We start from the raw sequence: 22112 nt of genomic DNA on the forward strand, positions 1-22112 counted from the left end.
CAAATCATTTTTACATTTATCAAGAGCACGTTTATTACACAGTTGAAAACCGTCAATTTTACTCAATTTTTTTTGTTTTCGTGGCAATAGCCAAACTCATCAATCAACAAATGATTTCTATGTTAATCAACATCTCTTTTATCAGGCTGTAGAAAACTTTCAGTGTTACTCATTTTTCGGTTATAGTGGTTATATACCCAAAATCATCAATCAGCAAATGATTTTTAAGTTTATAGAGAACTCATTCTTGAGATGGCAGAAAACCGTCAATATCCTCTTTTTTTGTTATCATGGTTATAGCCAAACTCATCATCAGCAAATAATTTCTACATTTATCATGTGATTTTTCATGAGCCTGGAGAAAAACGTCAATTTTGCTCTTCGTTCTTTGTTATCATGGTTATAGCCAAACTCTTCATCATCTAATGATTTTACGTTTGTCAAGAGTTTTTTTCATGAGTCTGTTGAAAACCGTCAATTTTGCTCCTTTTTTCGTTATCGTTGTTATAGCCTAAACTCATCAATCAGCATATAATTTCTACGTTTATCAAGATTTCTTTCATCATAATGCAGAAAACCGTTAATTTTTGCTCTTTTGTTTTGTTATAGCCAAACAATAAATCAATAAATAATTTCTACATTTATCAAGAGCTCTTTATTAGGTTGCAGAAAACCGTCGATTTTGCTCCTCTTTTTGTAATTACCATAATTATAGTCAAACTCATCAATCAGCAAACGATATCTACGTTTATCAGGAAACAGCTGCATCAGGCTACAAAAACCGTCAATTTTGCTCATTTTTTTTGTTATTATTGTTACATCCAAACTCATCAATCAGTAAATGATCTCTACATTTATCAAGAACTCTTTCATTTGGCTGCAGAAAAACTGTTTATTTTGCTTTTTTCGTTATCATTGTTATAACTAAACAATCAGCAAATAATTTTTACGTTTATCAAGAGTTCTTTCATTAGACAGTAGTACACCGTCAATCTTACTCAACTTTTTTTGTTATCATGGCGATAGACAAATTCATCAATCAACAAATGATTTCTATGTTAATCAACAGCTCTTTCATCAAGCTGTAGAAAACTTTCAGTTTTGCTCATTTTTCCGTTATAGTGGTTATAGCCAAACTCATCAATCAGCAAATAATTTTTACGTTTATCGAGAGCTCGTTCATTATACTACATAAACCCGTCAATTTCCTCTCTTTTTGCTATCATGGTTATAGCCAAACTCATCATCAGCAAATAACTTTTATGTTTATCATGTGATTTTTCATGAGCCTGGAGAAAACCGTCAATTTTTTATTCTTTTTTTTGTTATCCTGGTTATAGCCAAACTCATCATCCGCAAATAATTTCTACGTTGCGCACCAACAAAATTAAATGATTTCTACGTTTATTAAGAGTTTTTTCATGAGGCTGTAGAAAACAATCAATTTTGCTAATTTTTTTAATATTATTGTTATAGCCAAACTTATTAATCACTAAATGTTTACAATGTTTATCAAAAACTCTTTCATCAGACTGCAGAAAACCGTCAATTTTGCTCTCTTGTTTATTTTTATTATGGTTATAGCCAAACTCATCAATGAGCAAATGATTTCTACATTTATTAAGAACTCTTTCATCAGGCTGCAGAAAACAATCTATTTTGCTCATTTTTTTGTAATAATTTTTATAACCAAACTCTTTAATCAATTCAAGATTTCTACATTAATTAAGAGCTCTTTCATCACACAGATGAAAACCATCAATTTTACACCTCTTTTTTTTTTTGTTATCATGGTTACAGTCAAACTCATCAGTCAGCAAATGTTTTCTACGATTATTAAGAACTCTTTCATCAAGCTAGAGAAAACCGACCATTTTGTTACTTTTTCGTTATAATAGTTATAGCAGAACTTTTCAATCAGCAAATGATTTTTACGTTTATCAAGAGCTCTTCCATCATATTGTAGAAAACTGTAAATTTTGCTTTATTTTTTGTTATTATTGTTATAGTGAAACTCATCAATCAGCAAATGATTTATACATTTATCAAGAGCTCTTTCTTCAGGTTGCAGAAAACTGCAAATTTTGCTCTTTTTTTTTCGTTATCATTTTTATAACCAAACTCATCAATCAACAAATGATTTCTACGTTTATCAAGATCTTTTTCATGAGTCTGTAGAAAGCCGTCAACTTTGTCTCTCTTGTTCTATTATCATGGTTATAGTCAAACTCATTAATGAGCAAATAATTTTTACGTTTATAAGAGCTCTTACATTTTCCTGCAGAAAACCGTCACTTTTGCTCCTTTTTTTTGTTATCATGGTTATAGTCAAACTGATTAATCAGCAAATAATTTCTACGTTTAATAAGATCTCTTTCATCGGACTACAGAAAACCGTCAATTTTGCTCTCTTTTTTTTGTTATCCTGGTTATAGCCAAACTCATCATCAACAAATGATTTATACGTTTATCAAGAGCTTTTTCATGAGGCTGCATATAAACATCATTTTTGCTCTTCTTGTTGTTTTTTTATCATGGTTATAAACTCATATATCAGAAAATAATTTCTCCATTTATCAACAGGTGTTTCATTAGGCTGTAAAAAACAGTTAATTTCGCTCATTTTTTTGTTATCATGGTTATAACCTATCTCATCAAGCAGGAAATGATTACTACGTTTATCACGAGCTATTTCATCATGCTGTAAAAACTTATCAATTTCGCTCATTTTTCCGTTATAATTGCTATAGCAAAACTTTTCAATCAGTAAACGATTTCTATATTTATCAAGAACTCTTTCATCAGGCTGTAGAAAACTACAAATTTTGCTTTTTTCGTTATCATTTTTATAACTAAACTCATCAATCAACAAATAATTTCTACGTTTATCAAGAGCTTTTTAATGAGTCTACAGAAAACTGTCAATTTTGCCCTTTTTCATTATAATTGTTACAGCCAAACTCATCAATTAGCAAATGATTTATACGTTTATCAAGATTTCTTTCATCAGACTGCAGAAAACAATGAATTTTGGTTCTCTTCTTTTGTTATCATGATTATATCTAAACTCATCATCAGCAAATAATTTCTACGTTTATCAAGTTTTTTTCATGAGCTTGCAGAAAACTGTCGATTTTGTTCATTATTTTTTGTTATTATTGTTATAGTCAAACTCATCAATCTGCAAATGATTTATACGTTTATCAAGTTCTCTTTCATCGGATTACAGAAAGCCGTCAATTTTGTCTCTCTTGTTTTGTTATCATGGTTATAGCCACACTCATCAATAAGCAAATAATTTTTACGTTTATCAAGGGCTCTTTAATTACATTGCAGAAATCCATCAATTTTTTTTTTATCATGGTTATAGCCAAACTCATCAATAAGCAAATGATATTTACGGTTATCAAGGGCATTTTTATAAAGTTGCAGAAAACCGTTAATTTTACCTATTTTTCTGTTATAATGGTTATAGCAAAACTCTTCAATTAGAAAATGGTTTAGTCAATTTTTTCTCTTTTTTTGTTATCGTGGTTATAGCCAAATTCATCATCAACAAATGATTTCTACGTTTATCAAGAGTTTTTTCATGAGACTTCATAAAACCATCATTTCTGCTCTTCTTGTTTTTTTTTTTATTATGGTTATAAACTCATAGATCATAAAATAATTTCTACGTTTATCAAAAGGTGTTTCATTAGGCTGTAAAAAAACCGTTAGTTTCGCTCATTTTTTTGTTATCGTGGTTATAGCCTACCTCATCAAGCAGCAAATGGTTTCTACATTATCAAGAGTTCTTTCATCATGCTATAAAAACTTATCAATTTTGCTTATTTTTCTGTTATAATGGTTATAGCAAAACTTTTCAATCAGCAAACGATTACTAAAATTTATCAAGAGCTCTTTCATCAAGCTGTAGAAAATTACAAATTTTGCTCTTTTTCTGTTATCATTTTTATAACCAAACTCATCAATCAACAAATAATTTCTACGTTTATCAAGAGCTTTTTCATGAGTTTGTAGAAAACTGTTAATATTGCTCTCTTTTGTCATTATAAATGTTACATCCAAACTCATCAATCAGCAAATGATTTATACGTTTATCGAGATATTTTACATCAGACTACAGAAAACAGTCAATTTTGGTTCTCTTGTTTTAGTATCATGATTATAGCCAAACTCATCATCAGCAAATAATTTCTATGTTTATCAAGTTCTTTTTCATGAGCTTGCAGAAAACCGTCAATTTTGTTCATTAATTTTCGTTGTTATTGTTATAGTCAAACTCATCAATCTGCAAATGATTTCTACGTTTATCAAGCTCTATTTCATCGGATTGCAAAAACCCAACAATTTTGTCTCACTTGTTTTGTTATCATGGTTATAGCCAAACTCATCAATCAACAAATGATATTTACGGTTATCAAGGACATTTTTATAAAGTTGCAGAAAACCGTCAATTTTACCCATTTTTTCCGTTATAATGGTTATAGATAAACTCTTCAATTAACAAATGATTTATATATTTCTCAAGAGCTCTTTCATCAGACAGGAGAAAACTGTCAATTCTGTTCTCTCTCTTTTTTTTATCCTGGTTATAGCCAAACTTATCATCAACAAATGATTTTTACGTTTATCAAGAGATTTTTCATGAGACTGCATAAAACCATCATTTTTGCTCTTCTTGTTTTTTTATTATGGTTATAAACTCATAAATCAGAAAATAATTTCTACGTTTATTATTAGGCTGTAAAAAACCCGTTAGTTTCGCTCATTTTTTTGTTACCGTGGTTATAGCCTATCTCATCAAGAAGCAAATTATTTCTACGTTTATCAAGAGCTCTTTCATCATGCTGTAGAAACTTATCAATTTTGCTCATTTTTCCGTTATAATGGTTATAGCAAAACTTTTCAATCAGCAAACGATTTCTACGTTTATTAAAAGCTCTTTCATGAGACTACAGAAAACCGTCAAATCTTCTCCTCTTTTTTTGGTTATCATGATTATAACCAAACTCATCATCATCAAATGATTTCTCCCTTTGTCAATAGTTTTTTCGTGAGCCTGCCGAAATCCGTCAATTTTGCTCCTTTTTCGTTATCATTGTTATATCCAAACTCATCAATCAGCAAACGATTTCTAAGTTTATCAAGATCTCTTTCATTAGACTGTAGAATGTCTATTTACAAAATGTCTAACAAAATCTTAACAAAATGTCTATTTACTCTAATTTATAATTAGTATATCCTAATTGCATATTTTAGTTATATAAATCAAAAATTTTAATATCATAATGATGCACCCAATCAAAGTTTTCAAATCTTAACATATAATTTTTCTGTACAAAATTGCTTTTAAAATGTTTTAGCTATTTTTTTGATAGAGATAAATGGCAAGTTTAACCATTATCGTTTTCACAAATAAAGAATCAAAATTTTTATATAACTATAATCTAAAACACTAAATATTTCCAATCGTTATTTCCTTTCAAAATCAACGATATTTTAATTTAAAAAATAAATCAAAATAAAATTAAATGCTTCTATTTTTAGATAAAAATAAAAAATTTATATATTTGGTATTATCATAATTCTTCTAAAAGGTAATATAACTATAAAATGGTTTAACTATTTTGTAAACAACTTAGTATAATTTCAATAGATTTACGTTGAGGACAAAGTTTCTTAAAACTTTTCTATTTCGTTTATTGCACATAATTCATAGGTTTACCTTTTTGTCAAGAAGAGCAACATACATTTGCTAATTAAATCGTTTTAAATTATTAAATTTAGTGACGAATTTTTTAATTAAATTTAGTATGATAATGTAAGAAGAATATGTCATCGGATTCTTTATTATCTTCGCAAAAGAAAATTATAAAAGTCACGTACAAAATTTTAAACTTACCATTGAACACAAAGAATGATTTCATCACGATTAAAAATACTTCCTCTTCTTTTTGTTATTCGTTTTCAAATATAATAGAAACTTTTTATAAAGATCAATATTGACAAACAAATTTTAATATACCTAAACTAAGAAAAGATAGAGCCAAAGAAAAACATACTTGCTTTATAAACTTTAATAAGAAAAGATAAATGAAACTAAAACTTGTGAAGTTTCATCCACATCTTCGCCATCATCATCTTCTGTGTCTTTGACACTTTGTATACACTTTTTTGTTCTTCTTCGCTTACATCTTCATCCCCCTATTCTTCTCTTGCATCGTATTTGTGTTCTAGTTCTTCTCCATCTTTATTTCACCATAATAGTGTTATTTTTTTCCATAATTATATTTATCCCATCGCTTTTTCTTATTGTTGTAGTTTCGTTGAGTCTGACCCCTCTTTCATTTCTACATTTTCTTATGCTTTTTTGTTGTTATTTCTGTTTTCGAGTATTACAAAAAGCAGAACAAACTTAATAGAACATAACGATCTCATATAGATTTGGTTAGAAAATTAGAATTTAAATACCCTTTTTGTGTTGAACCTCTCCATGGAAACTTTTTTCTCTCTTTTTGTGAAGTCCTTGTTCTCTTAGTCTCAGTTTCTCTAATAGTAATCATAGATTGGACAATCGATTGAAAACATACTAAAACACATCACGATAAAACTAATATAGAAAATAGAAATAAAACTAATATAGATACAAAAAAGTTTTTTCATAGAAAATAGAAATCAACCTTGTCAAAGTTGATGTTCATTGTAGTGGTCATCTCATCTTTATACCTCTCGGTCTTTCTGGCCTTTTTTCCATGTTTTTGTGCGCTTATCTATATATATATTCAGGAGAAATACAAAGAAAAAATCAAGAGAGAGATAAGCAAAAGCAAAAGAACAATGTCCACTATAATCGAGAAGACGGGTGCAATACACTTCTGCTTCTGCGAATTTCTTGTGAGTTTTAAAATGTGTGGCAAGAAAAATTAAAGCCTCAAACTTGTTTGGTCCTTCTAATCCTTCAGCATCCATTCTCTCTAAATCCTTCTCGAAATAAAATGCAGCTTCTTCATTACGTCCAAGCTTCTGGTGAAGCTTGATTAAGTGATATTCCTTTTGTGTCAGTACAGTTCACAGCTCAATTGTAACACTTGATGGCCTCTTCAAGCATGTAAAGCTGTTCGGTTTGATAACATTTAGCCATGGCTATCCACAACCGAGAATCGTTTGGAAGAAAGAATATGGATTTGCGAAAATAGTAAAGTGCATAGAAAGGCATCCCCATCATCTCATATGCTTGTCCTAACCCATACCAAGTTCGATAATCACAAGGGTTTATATCAACAGCTCGTCGATATGCATCAATGGCAGCATGCGTGTTCTTCATCTCAACATATTCATGGCCCATAAGAGTCCACGCCGATAAATACTTGTTCAGTTTTAAAGCTCTCCGGAAGTAAATAACTGCTTTCTCATGCTGGCCTTTTAAATTGTAGTAGTTGCCAATGATGCAGCAAGACTCAGGTCTGTACTTATCAGTCAAAACCACCTTATGTGCAAGGTAACTCAGCGCAGCACATGCTTCTTTTGCATACAGAACATAAGAATACAAATCCATATCTTCCATCCGATAGGGATCGTTTCTCAGATGTTCTCTAAACATGATTTCAACGTGGTCAAATTCCCTAAGACAATACTGAGCTTATGCAGTTTGAGCTTGGATGTAATTGCTAAAACTGAAAATACCTTGCAAATACTCGTACTTCGCCAAAGACCCAGTGTGCATTCTGAGTTCTTGATACGCATTGCCAAGAAAAAAACTCTTTCATCCAGTGATTGTTTAAATTAAGGCTATTCAAGATTTCAATCGAAGTACACAGAGACTGCAGCTCTGACCATGCACTCTAGTAGGAAATGGAATTTAACCTTGTCTTGATGCTTTTCGTTGTGATAGTCTTCATCTCACCACCTCTTGTTTTTCCCTGCTTTTTTTTTTGTTTGCTTATTGTACTTACAAAAATAAGACAATAAAAACACATGCATTAATATATCATATCATTAGAGTATGCATTTATATATACTTTTGATAGACAATGTATCCGAGAATTGAAACCGAACCTTTCCAACCCCTGGTGTTGGATCATGATCTGGATTGGAACTTGGAATCAAAAATTCACCAATTAAGTTACATGCACGCACACAAGTACACAACAATGAATTATCAAAGATAGTTCGGACCATGTAAAAGCCTGAGTATGTGCTAATAATGGTAATCATGTTTCATGAATCTATCCACTAATGATAGTTTATCAGAAAAAAAAAAGACAAAAGGTATCAGTATGATGAATCTATCTACTAATGATAGTTCATCAGAAAAAAAGACACCAAGATAACTTGTTACTAAACCTGATTGTATTTGGCAAGACGCTCTGATCTGCAAGGAGCTCCGGTCTTGATTTGTCCTTGTTCATATAACAACATTACCAAGAGACTCCATATCATGACATGATTTGGAGAAGATACAATGGGATATTTCTTGATATATGATGTTGGGTTTTTGACTTACGGTTGACAAACCGACAGATAAGTCAGCAATGAATGTGTCCTCAGTGTCTCCACTATGGTGGCTAGCCATCAATCCCCAACCAGCTCTCTTTGACATCTTAACTGCCTCGATACTCTAGGTTACGGATCCAATTTGATTAATCTATTCACTCATTCACCAAGGAGTTATTAACAATATTTCAAAGGATTTCAAATTGACCAATACCAGTCAAGAATATCTTGTGTGTGAGGATGTTACCTTCAATAGAACAGCATTGCAAGACATTTCATTGATTGCCTTCTCAACTCTCTGCATATATATAAGAGTGTTAGAGACATAAGCATATTAAGTAAGAGAGATAAAGTTCTAGAGGAAACGATTGATTAACAATGGCATACCTTGGGGTTGGTGACCAGCAAATCATCACCGACGATTTGAACTTTCTCGCCACATTCAACGGTCATTTCAACATAGTTCTCCCAGTCATCTTGGTCAAATGGGTCTTCAATGGATACATTAGGGTACTCTGAAACGAATGACTTGTACAAGTCCTTGAGAGCATCTCCAGAGATCTTTTGAGAACCATCGTTGTTCTGCAAATTCACAAATAGAGCAGCGGATAGATATTGAAAGCAATGTTCTTGATTTCTTCTCAAAGAGGTTCATGATTTGTAAAGAGATTGCTTTACCTCTTCTTTGAAGTTCAAGTCGTATTTCTTGTCTGATGAGTAGAACTCAGACGCAGCGACATCCATTCCAATGACAACCTTGCCAGTGTATCCGGCCTTCTCAATGGCAGTCTTAAGCAGTTCTAGACCTTCTTTGTTCTCCTGAATGTTTGGTGCAAAGTCACCTTAATCCCCAACGTTTGTTGCATCCTGACCGTACTTAATCACAGACTGAACATAGACATAAGAAAAACAGGATGAATTAGTCACATACAAGAAACGTGAGAACTTTCATGTTAACACGACAAGAAATTTTCAGATAAAGGAGTAACGACAAGAGACCTATTATTTTGACTATACATTTTTAAATCATAAATTATCATAGTATGAGCATCTCAAAGACCAAAACAATTCATGATTTACCTTCAAGTTGTAAACTTACACACCCATTTTCATGGCTTCCTTGAAAGATGAAGCTCCAACAGGGAGAATCATGAACTCCTGCATTGCAAGTTTGTTTCCTGCATGAGATCCACCGTTGATTACATTGAAGGCAGGAACTGGGAGCACAATCTTTGGGTTACCAACAAGATTAGAAATGTGTTGCAGCAAGATACAGAGCAAAGAAAAGAGTTGAGATGACTTTGTACCATAAAACAAAATGACAATGTTTACCTCCTTTGTGTTGTCGTATATAATATAAAACCTAATTGTCTACCTCTTTTGTGTTGTCGTTCTCCATCCCTTTTCTATGGACTTGTCTCCTCTTTCTAGATATGTGGCATTAGATTGGAAACACAAAATATTAGGTCATACTAAAAAGAACACACAGCCGAAACATATATCGATCAAAGAGAGAAAATAAATATATAATTATCAACGAAAACATATCAGTCGAGATGGTGTTTTGCTTACTTGTTCATACAACTTTCACGGCAGAGGCGGACCCATGTGGAAGAAAGGTGGGTCAGATGACCCCCCTTAAATATATAGGTTAAACATTTAAGCAGAGAATTATGTTGTTTTGTTGGCTTAATTGGTTAATTATTGGTGTCTTGACCCACCTAAACCCACGTTTAACACCGCATTGCTTCCATTATTTCCCCTATTTTTCATTGGGTCATAGCCCATTGTTTAAACTTTGGCAATAATTGTTTTGAAAGTAGGTAAATTACTTATTTTCACTTGTTTTCTCTAGTCTCCATTTCAATTTATTTGCAAACCAAATATATAACTTTGTAAACAAAAAAAAAATGATAAAATAATATCTTAAACGCAATTCAAAAACTTGTATAACTTTGTAAACAAAAAAAAATGATAAAATAATAGCTTAAACGCAATTCAAAAATGATAAAGTATATATTTTATATGAAGGGCAAAAAATTTTAAACATATATTGATTTCTTTTATAAGTTTGACCCAGGTAAAAAAAATTTCTGGGTCCGCCACTGTTTCACGGGTAACCTAGGAATCGACCAATAGAAACCAGAATTCATAATTTTTTTTGGATATTAGTTTTATTAAAGAAAACAACCGACCAATAGAAACCAGAATACAAATAACAACATAATCTACAAACTAATAGAATTATAAGAAAACGATTAATGTAAAAGATTACCTTATTCCTCCTTTTCATTGTTGAAGATGAAGATTTACTGAAAACAATAGAACACACGATTAGATATCTCAATTATTCTTTATTTCAAACAATCAAACATACGTACTATTTGAACAATAATCATCTCAACACGGCTAAACACAATTACTAAAAAGCTATATAAAAAAAAACCATAATATACGTAAACCATAATTACACAATTACGTAAAAAATATTCCATACGTACTATTTGCATATAAAAATATTTAATAGAACATAAAGAAACACAAACATTTAAATAGGTAAATAGATGTAAAATATACAAACCAAATCTATAGAAATACCTTTCCAAACCTCGTTATGTTCTCATCAACACCACCTTCGTCCGAAAGCTTTGTCGATGGAACCTCCCACGTTCTACAAATCTGAAACACATAGCAAAGGTAAAAAATCAGCAAAACAATAAATCAACGAATTCATGCAAAAAATAAAACAAACAACAAAAAACATGCACACGACCTTTAAAGGACCATGAAAACAATATATGCATGACAAACAATTCGATTCATCAGAATCGTAGTAGCTATATAAAAAAACCATAACGGTGAAACTATCTAATGAGCACAGGAAAAAAACAATACCTAATTCTCTGGCCGATAACTATATATATAGCTTTAAAATTAGGGCAAACATCAATCATTATCTTAAGAAATCTAACTTTTTAATTAGAAACTAAATCAGAAAACTAACAAAAATGAATATTAACTACTAAGATATAGAATTATCCAAAAGATTAACAAATATATTGAACTTTTTAATTAGAAACAAAATCAGAAAACTAACAAAAACGAATTTTAACTGCTAAGTTATAGAATTATCCAAAAAATTAACAAATAAATTTAAGCTAAGATTCCATAATCATTAAAGTCGAGACATTATGACATCCGTATCCCTAACGATTACACTATAAAATAAAAAAATTTAAGGGTGATTAAGACTAATCATCACAAAACACGATTAGACTTATATACCCTTAACAATTAAGAACAAAAATTTTCGAATTGAGGGTGTTTAGGACATTATTATAGAGATCAACACACGATTAGACTTATATACCCCTAATTACGAAGAAGGAGAAATTTCGAGAAGAACAATTCATTAAGGGTGTTTAGGACAAATCATTCTAACTTTTAACCACAGGCCTCCAATGCCCTAACTTTCAATATGGTGTGTTTCTACTTCTCAATTAATTATTGTAGAGATTTCGGTACAATGAGGCCTATTTGATAGAAATGGCCCTAAGCCCATTTAGAAATAAAATAAATATAATTAGTTCTTTTCTTTTTTCGTTGTTAGTCGTTACTAACGACGATTATGATATCTCGTTCCGTTGGCTCGATCGCCGGAGAACCGCCACAGAAGAAACTGCTTGAACCGGCTTCTCCGTCTTCGCGTTCGTCGTCTCTGGCTCTTCTTCATGACGAAATCGTTGTGAGTTGCTTCGCCGGAGATGTTACTAATACTACCCGGCGATTTCACTAGTCTGCAGAAACTTCAGGCGTTTAATCGCTTCGCCAGAGATCTACATCGAACGGTCAGTAATTCGCCTCACTGAACATATCCTCTATGTAGCAATTAGATCACAAGCTACAAAAACCCTTACCTGGTACACACTCAATTTAAAACCCTTTGGAACAACGGATATTAGCCATAGATTAGTAGAGTTCCATCATTCCCTTCAATTCCTGGATTTGGAACAACTATTATCGCTGCCAGTTCTGAGATTGACGTCATTGGTGGATATATCAATGGAGAATTTGTCTCCACTGTGTCTGTCATCGATTGTAGATCTCACAGTTGTCGCTTCCTCCCTAACATGAAGGAGCCTCGTAAATGCACCGCCGTGGGATTGATCGACGGGAAATTATATGTTGTCAGAGGTTGTAACACTCCGTCTTTGAATTGGGTCGAGGTATTCAACTTCAAGGAAACTTAGGAGTCTGTCTTGAGTCTGGATAATGTGGACCTGGAGGAGCAAGTGAACTGCTTTGTGATGAATGATAAGATTTATAGAATGGGTCAGAAGACTATTTTTGTTTACGATCCGAAAAAGGGTAGATTCGAGGAAGACTTGACGTTGAATGCATTATGGATGAAGGGTTTTTGCCCAATTGATAACATGTTGTACGGTTTTTATCTCGAGAGCCAAATATTTGCGTATGATTTAGTTGTGGGGAGTTGGACAGTCTTCTGGGGTTTGAAGGTCTACCTGAGAAGCTTGAAGGTTGTACAGGTACAATTGTGAATCATGGTGGAAGACTTGCAATTCTATTTAAGAAGTCTCCAACAGAAATTTGGTGTACAGAGATTGCAATGGAGAGGGCAGAAGAAGGAGGATGTATTAGTGGGGTGTGGTCTAATCATGTGCTTACTTTGACAGATTCCTTCATCATTGAACGAGCTCTAACTGTAACAGTTTGATCATCCCATGACAAGTGTTGTAACTTGTTTAAGGTTTGCTCTGACTCAATTATCCTTGTTTTTGTGATGAATGCATGAATTACTCTTTTAAGTATTTGATTGGAGCTTTTGCTGTTATATCGACGGTCTTGCATTCAGATGAGTTTGCAGGTGAGCTTGTGAGATATGTTAGTTTTAATGGTGTATCTATTGACCTTGGCATTTATATATATCGTGTTCTTATATGTTGCAGCTTCAAACATGAGAAACCTCGAAATTATTAGAGCCGCTTGGTTTTTACAAAGATGAAGCAACTTAGTAGCCTTAGTAGCCTTTAAACTATTGAATGTCAGAATTTAGAACCTATCTTTTGGATCTTTGTGCTAAATGCGAGTCTTGCCCTTGTTTCTTGCTTGTACAACTCTATGTATGCAACTTCATTGTTTGATGAAAAGGTACTAACTTTGTTACCAACGAATCCCTCAGGTTTTGTTAGTCACATATCCAAACTGATCAAGAGACAAAATAAAAACGTTATGAACTTTCATTGCCTAAAAAGTGTTGGCTGGAGAGTGGTGCGACCTTCTTGATGCTTTAACCAGTCGTCATATTTTACATAGAGACAAGTTGATAAAACCTCAGAAGCTGATGCTAGTTCTGCTTAAAAGAACGTGTTATAACTTACAACTTAAACATTTGATCTTAAGTATGCTATGATTCTCAATGAAAGAAATTCTGGAAATTTTTATGATAATGCTTGATGATTTTTATGATAATGCTTGATGCTTTTAGAAATTTGATAGATTTGGTGATATGTTTTTAGCTTCTTGTACTTTTCCTCCCTTTTCTTTACCCTACTCGCAAAGTGGTGATTGATTTTTTGGCCAGCCAATGATACCCCTTTTGCTATCTTTAAGTCACATGCCAAAGAGCTATTCAGAGTTCTATGGTGTTTTCTAGAGTAAAGAAAGTGGTAGGGAAGTGTAACTTGTGATATTGGTTTGCCTTAAGAGATTTGGTTAACTTCTTGGTCATAGGCTAAAGGTCTTAATTAATCGTTATTTTGCACTCAAAGCTTCATATATTTGTGTTGGTGACTCTAAAATTAAGTTAGTCTTATCACTTATGGATTAGCATGCATGGAAGTATAATCAAATAAGAAAGTAATATTTACCTGAAGTTTCACTTTTGGATTCTCTATCTCTCCCAAGTAAATATTTAGATTCTTTGTAGTTGCAAAATAATATTATCTCACCAGTTTTTTTTGCTATATATATATCGTCAAATGGATGACCTGAAATGGTATAATTATTGTTTCATATGTAGTAGTCCAAGATAAAAGACAGAAGAAGTGTTATGAATTATGAATGTTTGGTTTATCATATAATGAGATTATGACCGCCATCATTGACAATTAGGACATGGATATAGTAATAAATTTTACGTATAATGATTAAAAGCTTTAGCTTATGCAGTGTCAGAGTGTCTTAATCATGTTACTATATAAGGTTAGGCCAAGATTCATGTCAAATCACTGCATACTCTGCACGACTTAAAATCATTATAATCCCTTGTGATTTGTGAATTTGAATCTCTCTTATCCCTTTTAAATAGCATGTTCCCTCATTCTTGTTTCAACATGCGGGGAAAAAACATAATCACGTTAACTCCAAACAATCAATTATTATAGTTGTCAACTCCATTATCCATAAAGTGAAATATTTCGTTTCATTCGCTTTAATTTATCTTGTCACAATCTTTGTAAGTAAAGCAATAATTCAGTATCCTCATCCGTCGTTAAAAACATATATTTTTCCACAATAGGTTTTGTTCAATGTTGTGGTCCAGTACCGACCGTGATATGGAGAAATTGTGCTTCTTTTGGGTTTTGTGAACGTAAGACGATAATTCTAGAAAATGAAACTAAAATGTGTTACTTGTGATCTTATAATTAATAGTGGTTTGTGGTTAGTGGTTAAAATGTTCACTTCATAAATTTAGTGATCGAGGTTTAAATCTGTCTACTATGATTTAAAACACAGAGGGTTTAATGCAAAATGTAAAAAAATAACATTTTCTTTTAATGAAATTAGTTGTGATATAATAACTCTTTTTTGAGTATAACTGAACCTCTTACCTCTCGAATAAATCTATCTCTATAACGGAAATTAGTTTCTTTTTTGAGTTATTTTATAATCAAAACGACATCGTTGGTTTAAAAGAGAATTCAACGGAAATTTAGCTCTGTTAAATTTTGTAGTTAGTCAATTTAACGATGTTATTTATTTGGTAAATTCAACGAAAGTTAGCAATTCAAATGGAAAGTCAACAAAAATTAACGATTAAAATAAAATTCAACAAATGTTAGAAAATTATTTTACCGGAGACAAAGTAAAGGTTTTTTGGCATTTTTTTAAAACTGACGATTTTTTGACAATCTTACCAAAAAAGGATTAGTCTGAATTTAGTTATGAATCTCTGGTCATATACTGTGATTAAATTATGTACACTATGTAAAAACACTAATAATTAGTGTAAAAAAGGTTTTGTGGTTACTTAATCATCACGTCTACAAACACAAATATTGGGTCCAACACTCTAACGCATGCCTATTTCATTGCACCATCTACAAGTTCATCTCCATATACGTACTTCCATTTTTTTTTTCTTGGAAAAAAAAAATAGTAACAACATTCTCTTTTATATCTTTTTAAAAATATACGTTTTATTACCAAATTAAAATTTCGTAAAGTACAATTTTGCATACATTTATGCCGGCAATGCTTCACTGTCTTCTGACTCAACGCATGTGGTGGTCACTGGGCTTGGCCCACTTCTTTCTCCTTCCTTTTCCTTTTCTGGTTCCCTTAAACCGATAAAAAATTCCGGTTTACCACAACTTTTCAAACATATATCATACGCGTTATCCGCTCACGTTAGCAACAACCAATCGGGAGTTTGGTGCTATTGCTGCCGTCATTAAAGTACGCACACTAGGCGCAGTTTAGATGGCTGTCATTATCGCGCCATAGTTACAGACGCCATTACACGTGTCATCTTCTGACTAATCCCCGTCATCATTCTTTTCTTATTATACTATTTCCATTTTTAGGTTTTTCTGCAAAACAAAAAATCAGTCCTTCTTCTTCACTTTGTTACCTTCTTCTCTGCAAAATCGACCAAAGTTTTTGAGTTTCTTCACCGTCCGATTAACCGGAGATGGAGTCTTCTCCCGATCCAGGAGAGTTGATCGAGTCAGCTCAGCCGAGTTTCGTTGAGTTTCAGAAGCAGACTTCTCTGATGACGAGCTGCAATCTTCTATGGAAGGAGCTCTCTGAGCATTTCACTTCGATGGAGCAGAATCTGATGAAGAAATCTGAAGCTTTGAAACAGATGATTGAAACCCTAGATAATCAAACGCAGAACTCGATTGAGTTACTCAAGCATCGTGAAGTGACTATAGACCACAGCGTTGAGATCGCGGCGGGGAAAGTTGAGGAACGAGCTAGAGCCGTGTTGGATTCACTGGAGAAAGCTAGAGCCGCGGATGAGGACGATACCGGAGAGGTTGACGACGGCGACGGGATTCTATCGGCGTTGAAATTGCTTTGTTTGAAGATGGACGCAAGAGGATTCTGGGAGTTTGTGATTGCGAGGAAGAAGGAAGTGGAGAATCTCCGGTCACAGATTCCGGTGGCGTTGGTTGATTGTGTGGATCCGCCGAAGTTAGTACTGGAAGCTGTATCTGAGGTTTTTCCGGTGGATAAAAGAGGCGGTGGAGAGAAAGTGAGCAATGATTTTGGATGGGCTTGTGTGGTGATTCTTGAAAGTTTGATTCCAGTTATGGTTGATCCAGTGATGGGTAACTCTCGGCTGCTTGTAACTCCGAGCGTGAAGGAGAGAGCTAAGGAGATTGCTGAGACGTGGAAGGCGAGCTTGGAAGAGAGAGGAGGGATTGAGAATGTGAAAATACCTGATGTTCATACGTTTCTGCAACATCTTGTGACATTTGGGATTGTGAAGAAGGATGATCTTGCTCTCTATAGGAAGCTTGTGGTTGGTTCAGCTTGGCGTAAACAGATGCCTAAGCTTGCTGTTTCAGTTGGTTTGGGTGACCAAATGCCTGGTAGTTTCTCAGTTCTTTTTGGTACTAGTTCATGTGAATCTATGTTTAACTTCATGTAACCTGTTGTTAGCTACCCAACTTTAGATGTTTTTACTTGGATTTCGCTGTTGTCTCATGAGAACTTGGGAGTAGTATCTGAAATGGTGAGTGATGGTTTTGACTTTTGGGTTGTTATGGCTTTACCCAGATATGATTGAAGAGTTGATCTTCAGGGGACAACAGCTTGATGCGGTTCATTTCACTTTTGAAGTTGGTCTTGTGCACAAATTCCCTCCTGTTCCTTTGCTTAAAGCTTATCTGAGGGATGCAAAGAAAGCAACAGCTTTGATCACAGAGGATTCCAACAATCCTGGCCGATCTGCGGTATTTCCTTCCATTTGTGTTACTGTTTATATCAGATTAGTCGCAAGTTTTTCTTTTCTAGATCCATTTGCAGGCTTTTCTGGAGTCCGTAATCTGTTTCTTCCACACTCTCTTACCAATGTCTATGGGTAAATCTATAAACCTCTTGACAAATTGTTTATATTTTCCTAGCATCTTGTGGGGCGCAAGGAGCAATCAGCACTCAGAGCAGTCTTAAAATGCATAGAAGAATACAAACTCGAGGAAGAATTCCCACCCGATAATCTCAAGAAACGGTTGGATCAGCTAGAGAAGACTAAAACCGAGAAGAGAAAACCAGCAGCGATTCCTGCCAACAAGAGAACCCGAGCAAGCTACAACGGTCCAATGCCACCAGCCAAAGCAGGGCGTATCACAAACGCCTACGTCTCCTCCTTCCCACCGCCTCCACCAACATTCATCAGATCCCCAAGCCACTCACCTCAGTACGCTGTACCATCATACACCACATCCCCACCTACCATCTATAGCAACAGGAGCCCTCCATACCAATACTCACCCGAGGCGGTTCATGGGTCATACCAAGCTTCTCCTGTCAGTTATCCGGCAGCATATGGTACCTACTGCAGTCCGGTGGCTGCTCCACCCCCTCCAGTTTACCATCCTCACCCGCACCACCACCACCATATTCAGCATGCTTACTACTGATTAGACAATGACAAAGGAAAAAGAAGATGGTAAGTAACCCAACCACTGATCTCTGGTGTCTACGTTTTGTCTCTACGTCGTTTTGTTGTAATCTCTCTTTCGTTATATCTTAAAATTTGTAGCTAACACTCTCACTCTCTGGCTCTGAATTAGTCTACCCTCTTGTGTGTTTATTACATATCTATTCACTTTCTTAATATTTCAATAGTTCAGTACTTAGATTCCTCTTAAGTCAGAAACTAGTATTGTTGATTATGTTATGTATCACTGTTTGTTTTAGCTCATTGAATCAAACTAAAATGTTTGAAATTCCATTTCCTTGTTTGAAATTAAGATTTCAAAGTCTCGTAGCAAGATTCGTTACAAAAGTATTACACCAAAAAGACTGCTCTTTAAACTAATCAAGAAGATGGATCAGTCGTTGGCAGTGGCAAGCTGAAGAGACAAAAGCTCTTCCTCAGGGATCATCTTAATGTGACAATCTGAAGTTGGATACGAAGCACATAGAAGCGCGTAGCCACGTTCCACCACATCATCACTCAACATCCCATCGCTCTGATCCACCGTTCCGGCCACAAGCTTAGCCGGACAAGTCATACAAACGCCGAGGTTACAGTCATAGGGAACGTCAAGGCCGGATTCAAGAGCCTTCGATAGAATCGTCTCGTCTGGTTCGACTTCCAATTCAGTCGTCTTTCCGTCGTGCTCCACCACCACTTTATATGACTGAGCCACGATCCTTCCGGCGGTGAGAAAGTTCCGGCGATTTGGTGTTGTGGAAAATGTTGCGTTACGGAGTGGGAAGGAAAAGGAATTGGTGAGATAAGGTTTAGAGAGAGAGATTGTGGAAGTTTGAGTCGGGAGAGGAAGAGTCGCCATGAGAGACAGAGAGACAGAGAGACAGAGACAAAAGAGTTTGTGTTAGAGTGAGAGTGATGACTACTTTTGTGGTGTCTACGGAGATAAGATTGATGATAAAACCGAACCAAACTAAATCAAACCGGAAATCGAAATTCATTCATTTAAATGCAAACCGAATTCTATTAATGTCCAGGTTGGGTGAGTTTGAACCGGAAATAACCGGATGTGACCAAATCAGACCGGGAAGCAGTTTTGGTAACCAACCACCGCGTTTTTTATATCGAAAACATGTGAATGACATCTGTAAAAGAGCCATATTCATAATCATCATTCTACGTTTTCTAATTCCATACGATATCTCCATTTTTCTTCAAAACGATTCGGGTCAAGGTTATTGACTTTCTCATTCAGGTATCATCTTCTTCCTCTTCCCATACCTTTTGATTCACTTGCTTATTCCTCTATTTCGATTATATTTGTTTGGATCTGCTAATCGTATCGGATTAAGCTAACTTCGCTGTTAAATCTGTAGATTTGTGTTTGATGTGTTTTGATTAATTGATTCGGATATTTGACGGTGATTTATTTCTTTGGTCTTTTGTGAATTAAGCAGTGAAGCTTGAATCATGGCCTCTAGAATTGCTAAAGATGTGACTGAAGTAAGCTCTCAAGTTCTTTCACTGTTCATTTTCAAAGGAGTGAGTTTTGTTCCATGTTCATGTATTGGTTGATTTTGTTTACTTTTTGCAGTTGATTGGGAACACTCCATTGGTGTATTTGAACAATGTTGCTGAAGGATGTGTTGGTCGTGTTGCTGCTAAGCTTGAGATGATGGAACCATGCTCTAGCGTTAAAGACAGGTTTCTACTTTTTTCCAGAACTCTATGCTCTTCGAGTCTCGGTTTTGTGAATACCTTGTGTTTTGTTTCTTCTTGCAGGATTGGTTTCAGCATGATTTCTGATGCAGAAAAGAAGGGTCTCATCAAACCAGGAGAGGTTAAAACCACTAAAGGTTTTTTTTTGTTTGTCCAGCTGTGTGTTTGACTTTTTAGTTTGTTCTTTAGAGTGTGCTGATTGAGCCAACAAGTGGAAACACTGGAGTTGGGTTAGCATTCACGGCAGCTGCCAAGGGATACAAGCTTATTATTACCATGCCAGCTTCGATGAGTATTGAGAGAAGAATCATTCTCTTAGCTTTTGGAGTTGAGTTGGTTTTAACTGACCCTGCTAAGGGCATGAAAGGTGCTATCGCAAAGGCGGAAGAGATTTTGGCGAAAACACCCAACGGTTACATGCTCCAACAGTTTGAGAACCCTGCTAACCCTAAGGTATGCTTATTAATTACTAGTGCTTTAGTTTATCTGGTTTGTCTTATTTTGAGCCATATTGAGTTGATGCAATTTCACTGTCCAATGCAGATCCACTATGAAACTACTGGACCTGAGATATGGAAAGGCACTGGTGGCAAAATCGATGGTTTTGTTTCTGGGATTGGTACTGGTGGTACCATTACAGGTGCTGGGAAGTATCTTAAAGAACAGAACGCAAACGTAAAAGTGAGTGCTCCATCTTCTCATACAATTGGCTTTGTTATCTAAGTGGTGTATCTTTGCACTTTTTCTCATTTTTTTCCTCTTATGTCAGCTGTATGGAGTGGAGCCAGTTGAAAGCGCTATTCTCTCCGGTGGGAAGCCAGGTGATTTTGGTTCCCCCTGCGTTTAGTAGATTCGGATTTTTGAGGATGATTTATTCTTGCATATATCATGCATGTTCCTCGTTCCTTGGTTTGCCTCATGTCTTATCTTTTGTTTCTCGGAGTTGCCTAACACATGATTTTTGTTGAAAATGTCAAGGCCCTCACAAGATCCAAGGGATTGGAGCTGGTTTTATACCAAGTGTATTGAATGTTGATCTTATTGATGAAGTTGTGCAGGTATGACTGCTTTTCAATATTATCTCACTGATAGAAAAACACATTGAGTGTAAGAGAGAACTACATGTCTTACTTGCAACTCTCCATTTTTCCTGTAACACTTTCTACAGGTTTCAAGTGATGAATCCATTGACATGGCAAGGCAGCTTGCTCTTAAAGAAGGTCTTCTTGTAAGTGTTTCACATTTCACAACAAAAAAAAGTTATCTCGATCAGAATTACAACTTCGTATTGTTTCCCTGATCTTTCTTTGCCTAGATAAGTTGAGCACATAGGTTTAAACTGTTGATCAGTCGTTTGTATGTTATCGGTTTGACCGCAGATTCTATTTCATAATGAAAAAGGGTATCTAGATCGACCTTAAGTTATTTATCAGCACATAGTGTTTCTCAAATCAAAAGCTATAAACTGTAGGTGGGAATATCATCTGGTGCAGCAGCTGCTGCAGCAATCAAACTTGCACAGAGGCCAGAAAACGCCGGGAAGCTTTTTGTGGTAAGCTCTTTGGTTCTATCATCACCCCAAAGCCAAAAAGCTCTGATTACAAAACAGGGAAAGTCCTTATTTTTTTTTTCTTTCTGATTCTAATGTAAACGAAATCAACTGATATATTTTTACAGGCGATATTCCCGAGTTTCGGGGAGAGGTATCTATCAACCGTACTATTCGATGCGACAAGGAAAGAAGCGGAATCCATGACCTTCGAGGCTTAAAACATTCTCCATTTCTTCTTAAGAGACGCCGAAATAAAAGAGATGTTTAGTTTCTCCTATAGAGACTCTTCATCTTTAGTTACATTGCGTCTTTGCTTCCATATGTATCTTCTTCTTTTGTGTGCCAATAAAAAATCAAACTAGATTTTCTCTATTTCTTTTGTGAACCACACGTTGTTAATAAAATTTCAGATTGCTAATACGAGTTTTTGCAAAA

The 22112-nt window shown here is 34.6% G+C and overlaps 4 protein-coding genes, 1 long non-coding RNA gene and 2 pseudogenes across 6 annotated transcripts; 3 read left to right on the forward strand and 4 right to left on the reverse strand.

Annotated features, from left to right (window-relative positions):
- Positions 1-6631: 6631 nt before the first annotated feature.
- On the reverse strand, positions 6632-8220 carry LOC110226492 (annotated as a pseudogene).
- Positions 8221-8341: 121 nt separating this feature from the next.
- LOC9304315 lies at positions 8342-10287 on the reverse strand (annotated as a pseudogene).
- Positions 10288-10630: 343 nt separating this feature from the next.
- On the reverse strand, positions 10631-11554 carry LOC110226070. Its single transcript, XR_002330199.1, has 3 exons — positions 11273-11554; positions 11098-11178; positions 10631-10811 (listed from the first exon to the last, which is right to left on the reverse strand). It is a non-coding gene; the product is annotated as an uncharacterized LOC110226070 (long non-coding RNA).
- Positions 11555-12098: 544 nt separating this feature from the next.
- Positions 12099-13687, forward strand: LOC9306345 (F-box/kelch-repeat protein At4g14905). The gene is given in 5 exon segments (XM_021016489.1): positions 12099-12257; positions 12260-12472; positions 12475-13008; positions 13011-13384; positions 13467-13687. Coding segments are annotated over 4 exon segments (1101 nt in total). The 5' UTR covers positions 12099-12127; the 3' UTR covers positions 13235-13384; positions 13467-13687.
- Positions 13688-16330: 2643 nt separating this feature from the next.
- Positions 16331-18594, forward strand: LOC9304316 (FRIGIDA-like protein 4b). The gene is made up of 3 exons (XM_002868198.2): positions 16331-17339; positions 17527-17702; positions 17874-18594. The coding sequence occupies exons 1-3, from the start codon at positions 16433-16435 to the stop codon at positions 18387-18389; spliced, it is 1599 nt and encodes a 532-aa protein (XP_002868244.1). The 5' UTR covers positions 16331-16432; the 3' UTR covers positions 18390-18594.
- A 95-nt stretch (positions 18595-18689) lies between these two features.
- Positions 18690-19348, reverse strand: LOC9304317 (ferredoxin). The gene has a single exon (XM_021018592.1). The coding sequence runs from the start codon at positions 19266-19268 to the stop codon at positions 18804-18806; it is 465 nt and encodes a 154-aa protein (XP_020874251.1). The 5' UTR covers positions 19269-19348; the 3' UTR covers positions 18690-18803.
- Positions 19349-19460: 112 nt separating this feature from the next.
- LOC9306346 (cysteine synthase 1) lies at positions 19461-22112 on the forward strand. 2 transcript variants are annotated; one of them, XM_021018590.1, is made up of 11 exons: positions 19461-19661; positions 19864-19909; positions 20001-20110; positions 20189-20246; positions 20315-20578; positions 20669-20806; positions 20895-20946; positions 21104-21183; positions 21294-21353; positions 21597-21677; positions 21803-22112. In XM_021018590.1, exons 2-11 carry the CDS (start codon positions 19877-19879, stop codon positions 21893-21895), a joined length of 969 nt encoding a protein of 322 aa, XP_020874249.1. In that variant the 5' UTR covers positions 19461-19661; positions 19864-19876; the 3' UTR covers positions 21896-22112. The 2 variants fall into 2 exon arrangements, with proteins under 2 accessions (XP_020874249.1, XP_020874250.1); XM_021018591.1 differs by having other exon boundaries at positions 19543-19661; positions 19861-19909.

Source organism: Arabidopsis lyrata (assembly GCF_000004255.2).
Source record: "Arabidopsis lyrata subsp. lyrata unplaced genomic scaffold ARALYscaffold_7, whole genome shotgun sequence".
Classification (NCBI taxonomy): Eukaryota; Viridiplantae; Streptophyta; class Magnoliopsida; order Brassicales; family Brassicaceae; genus Arabidopsis; species Arabidopsis lyrata.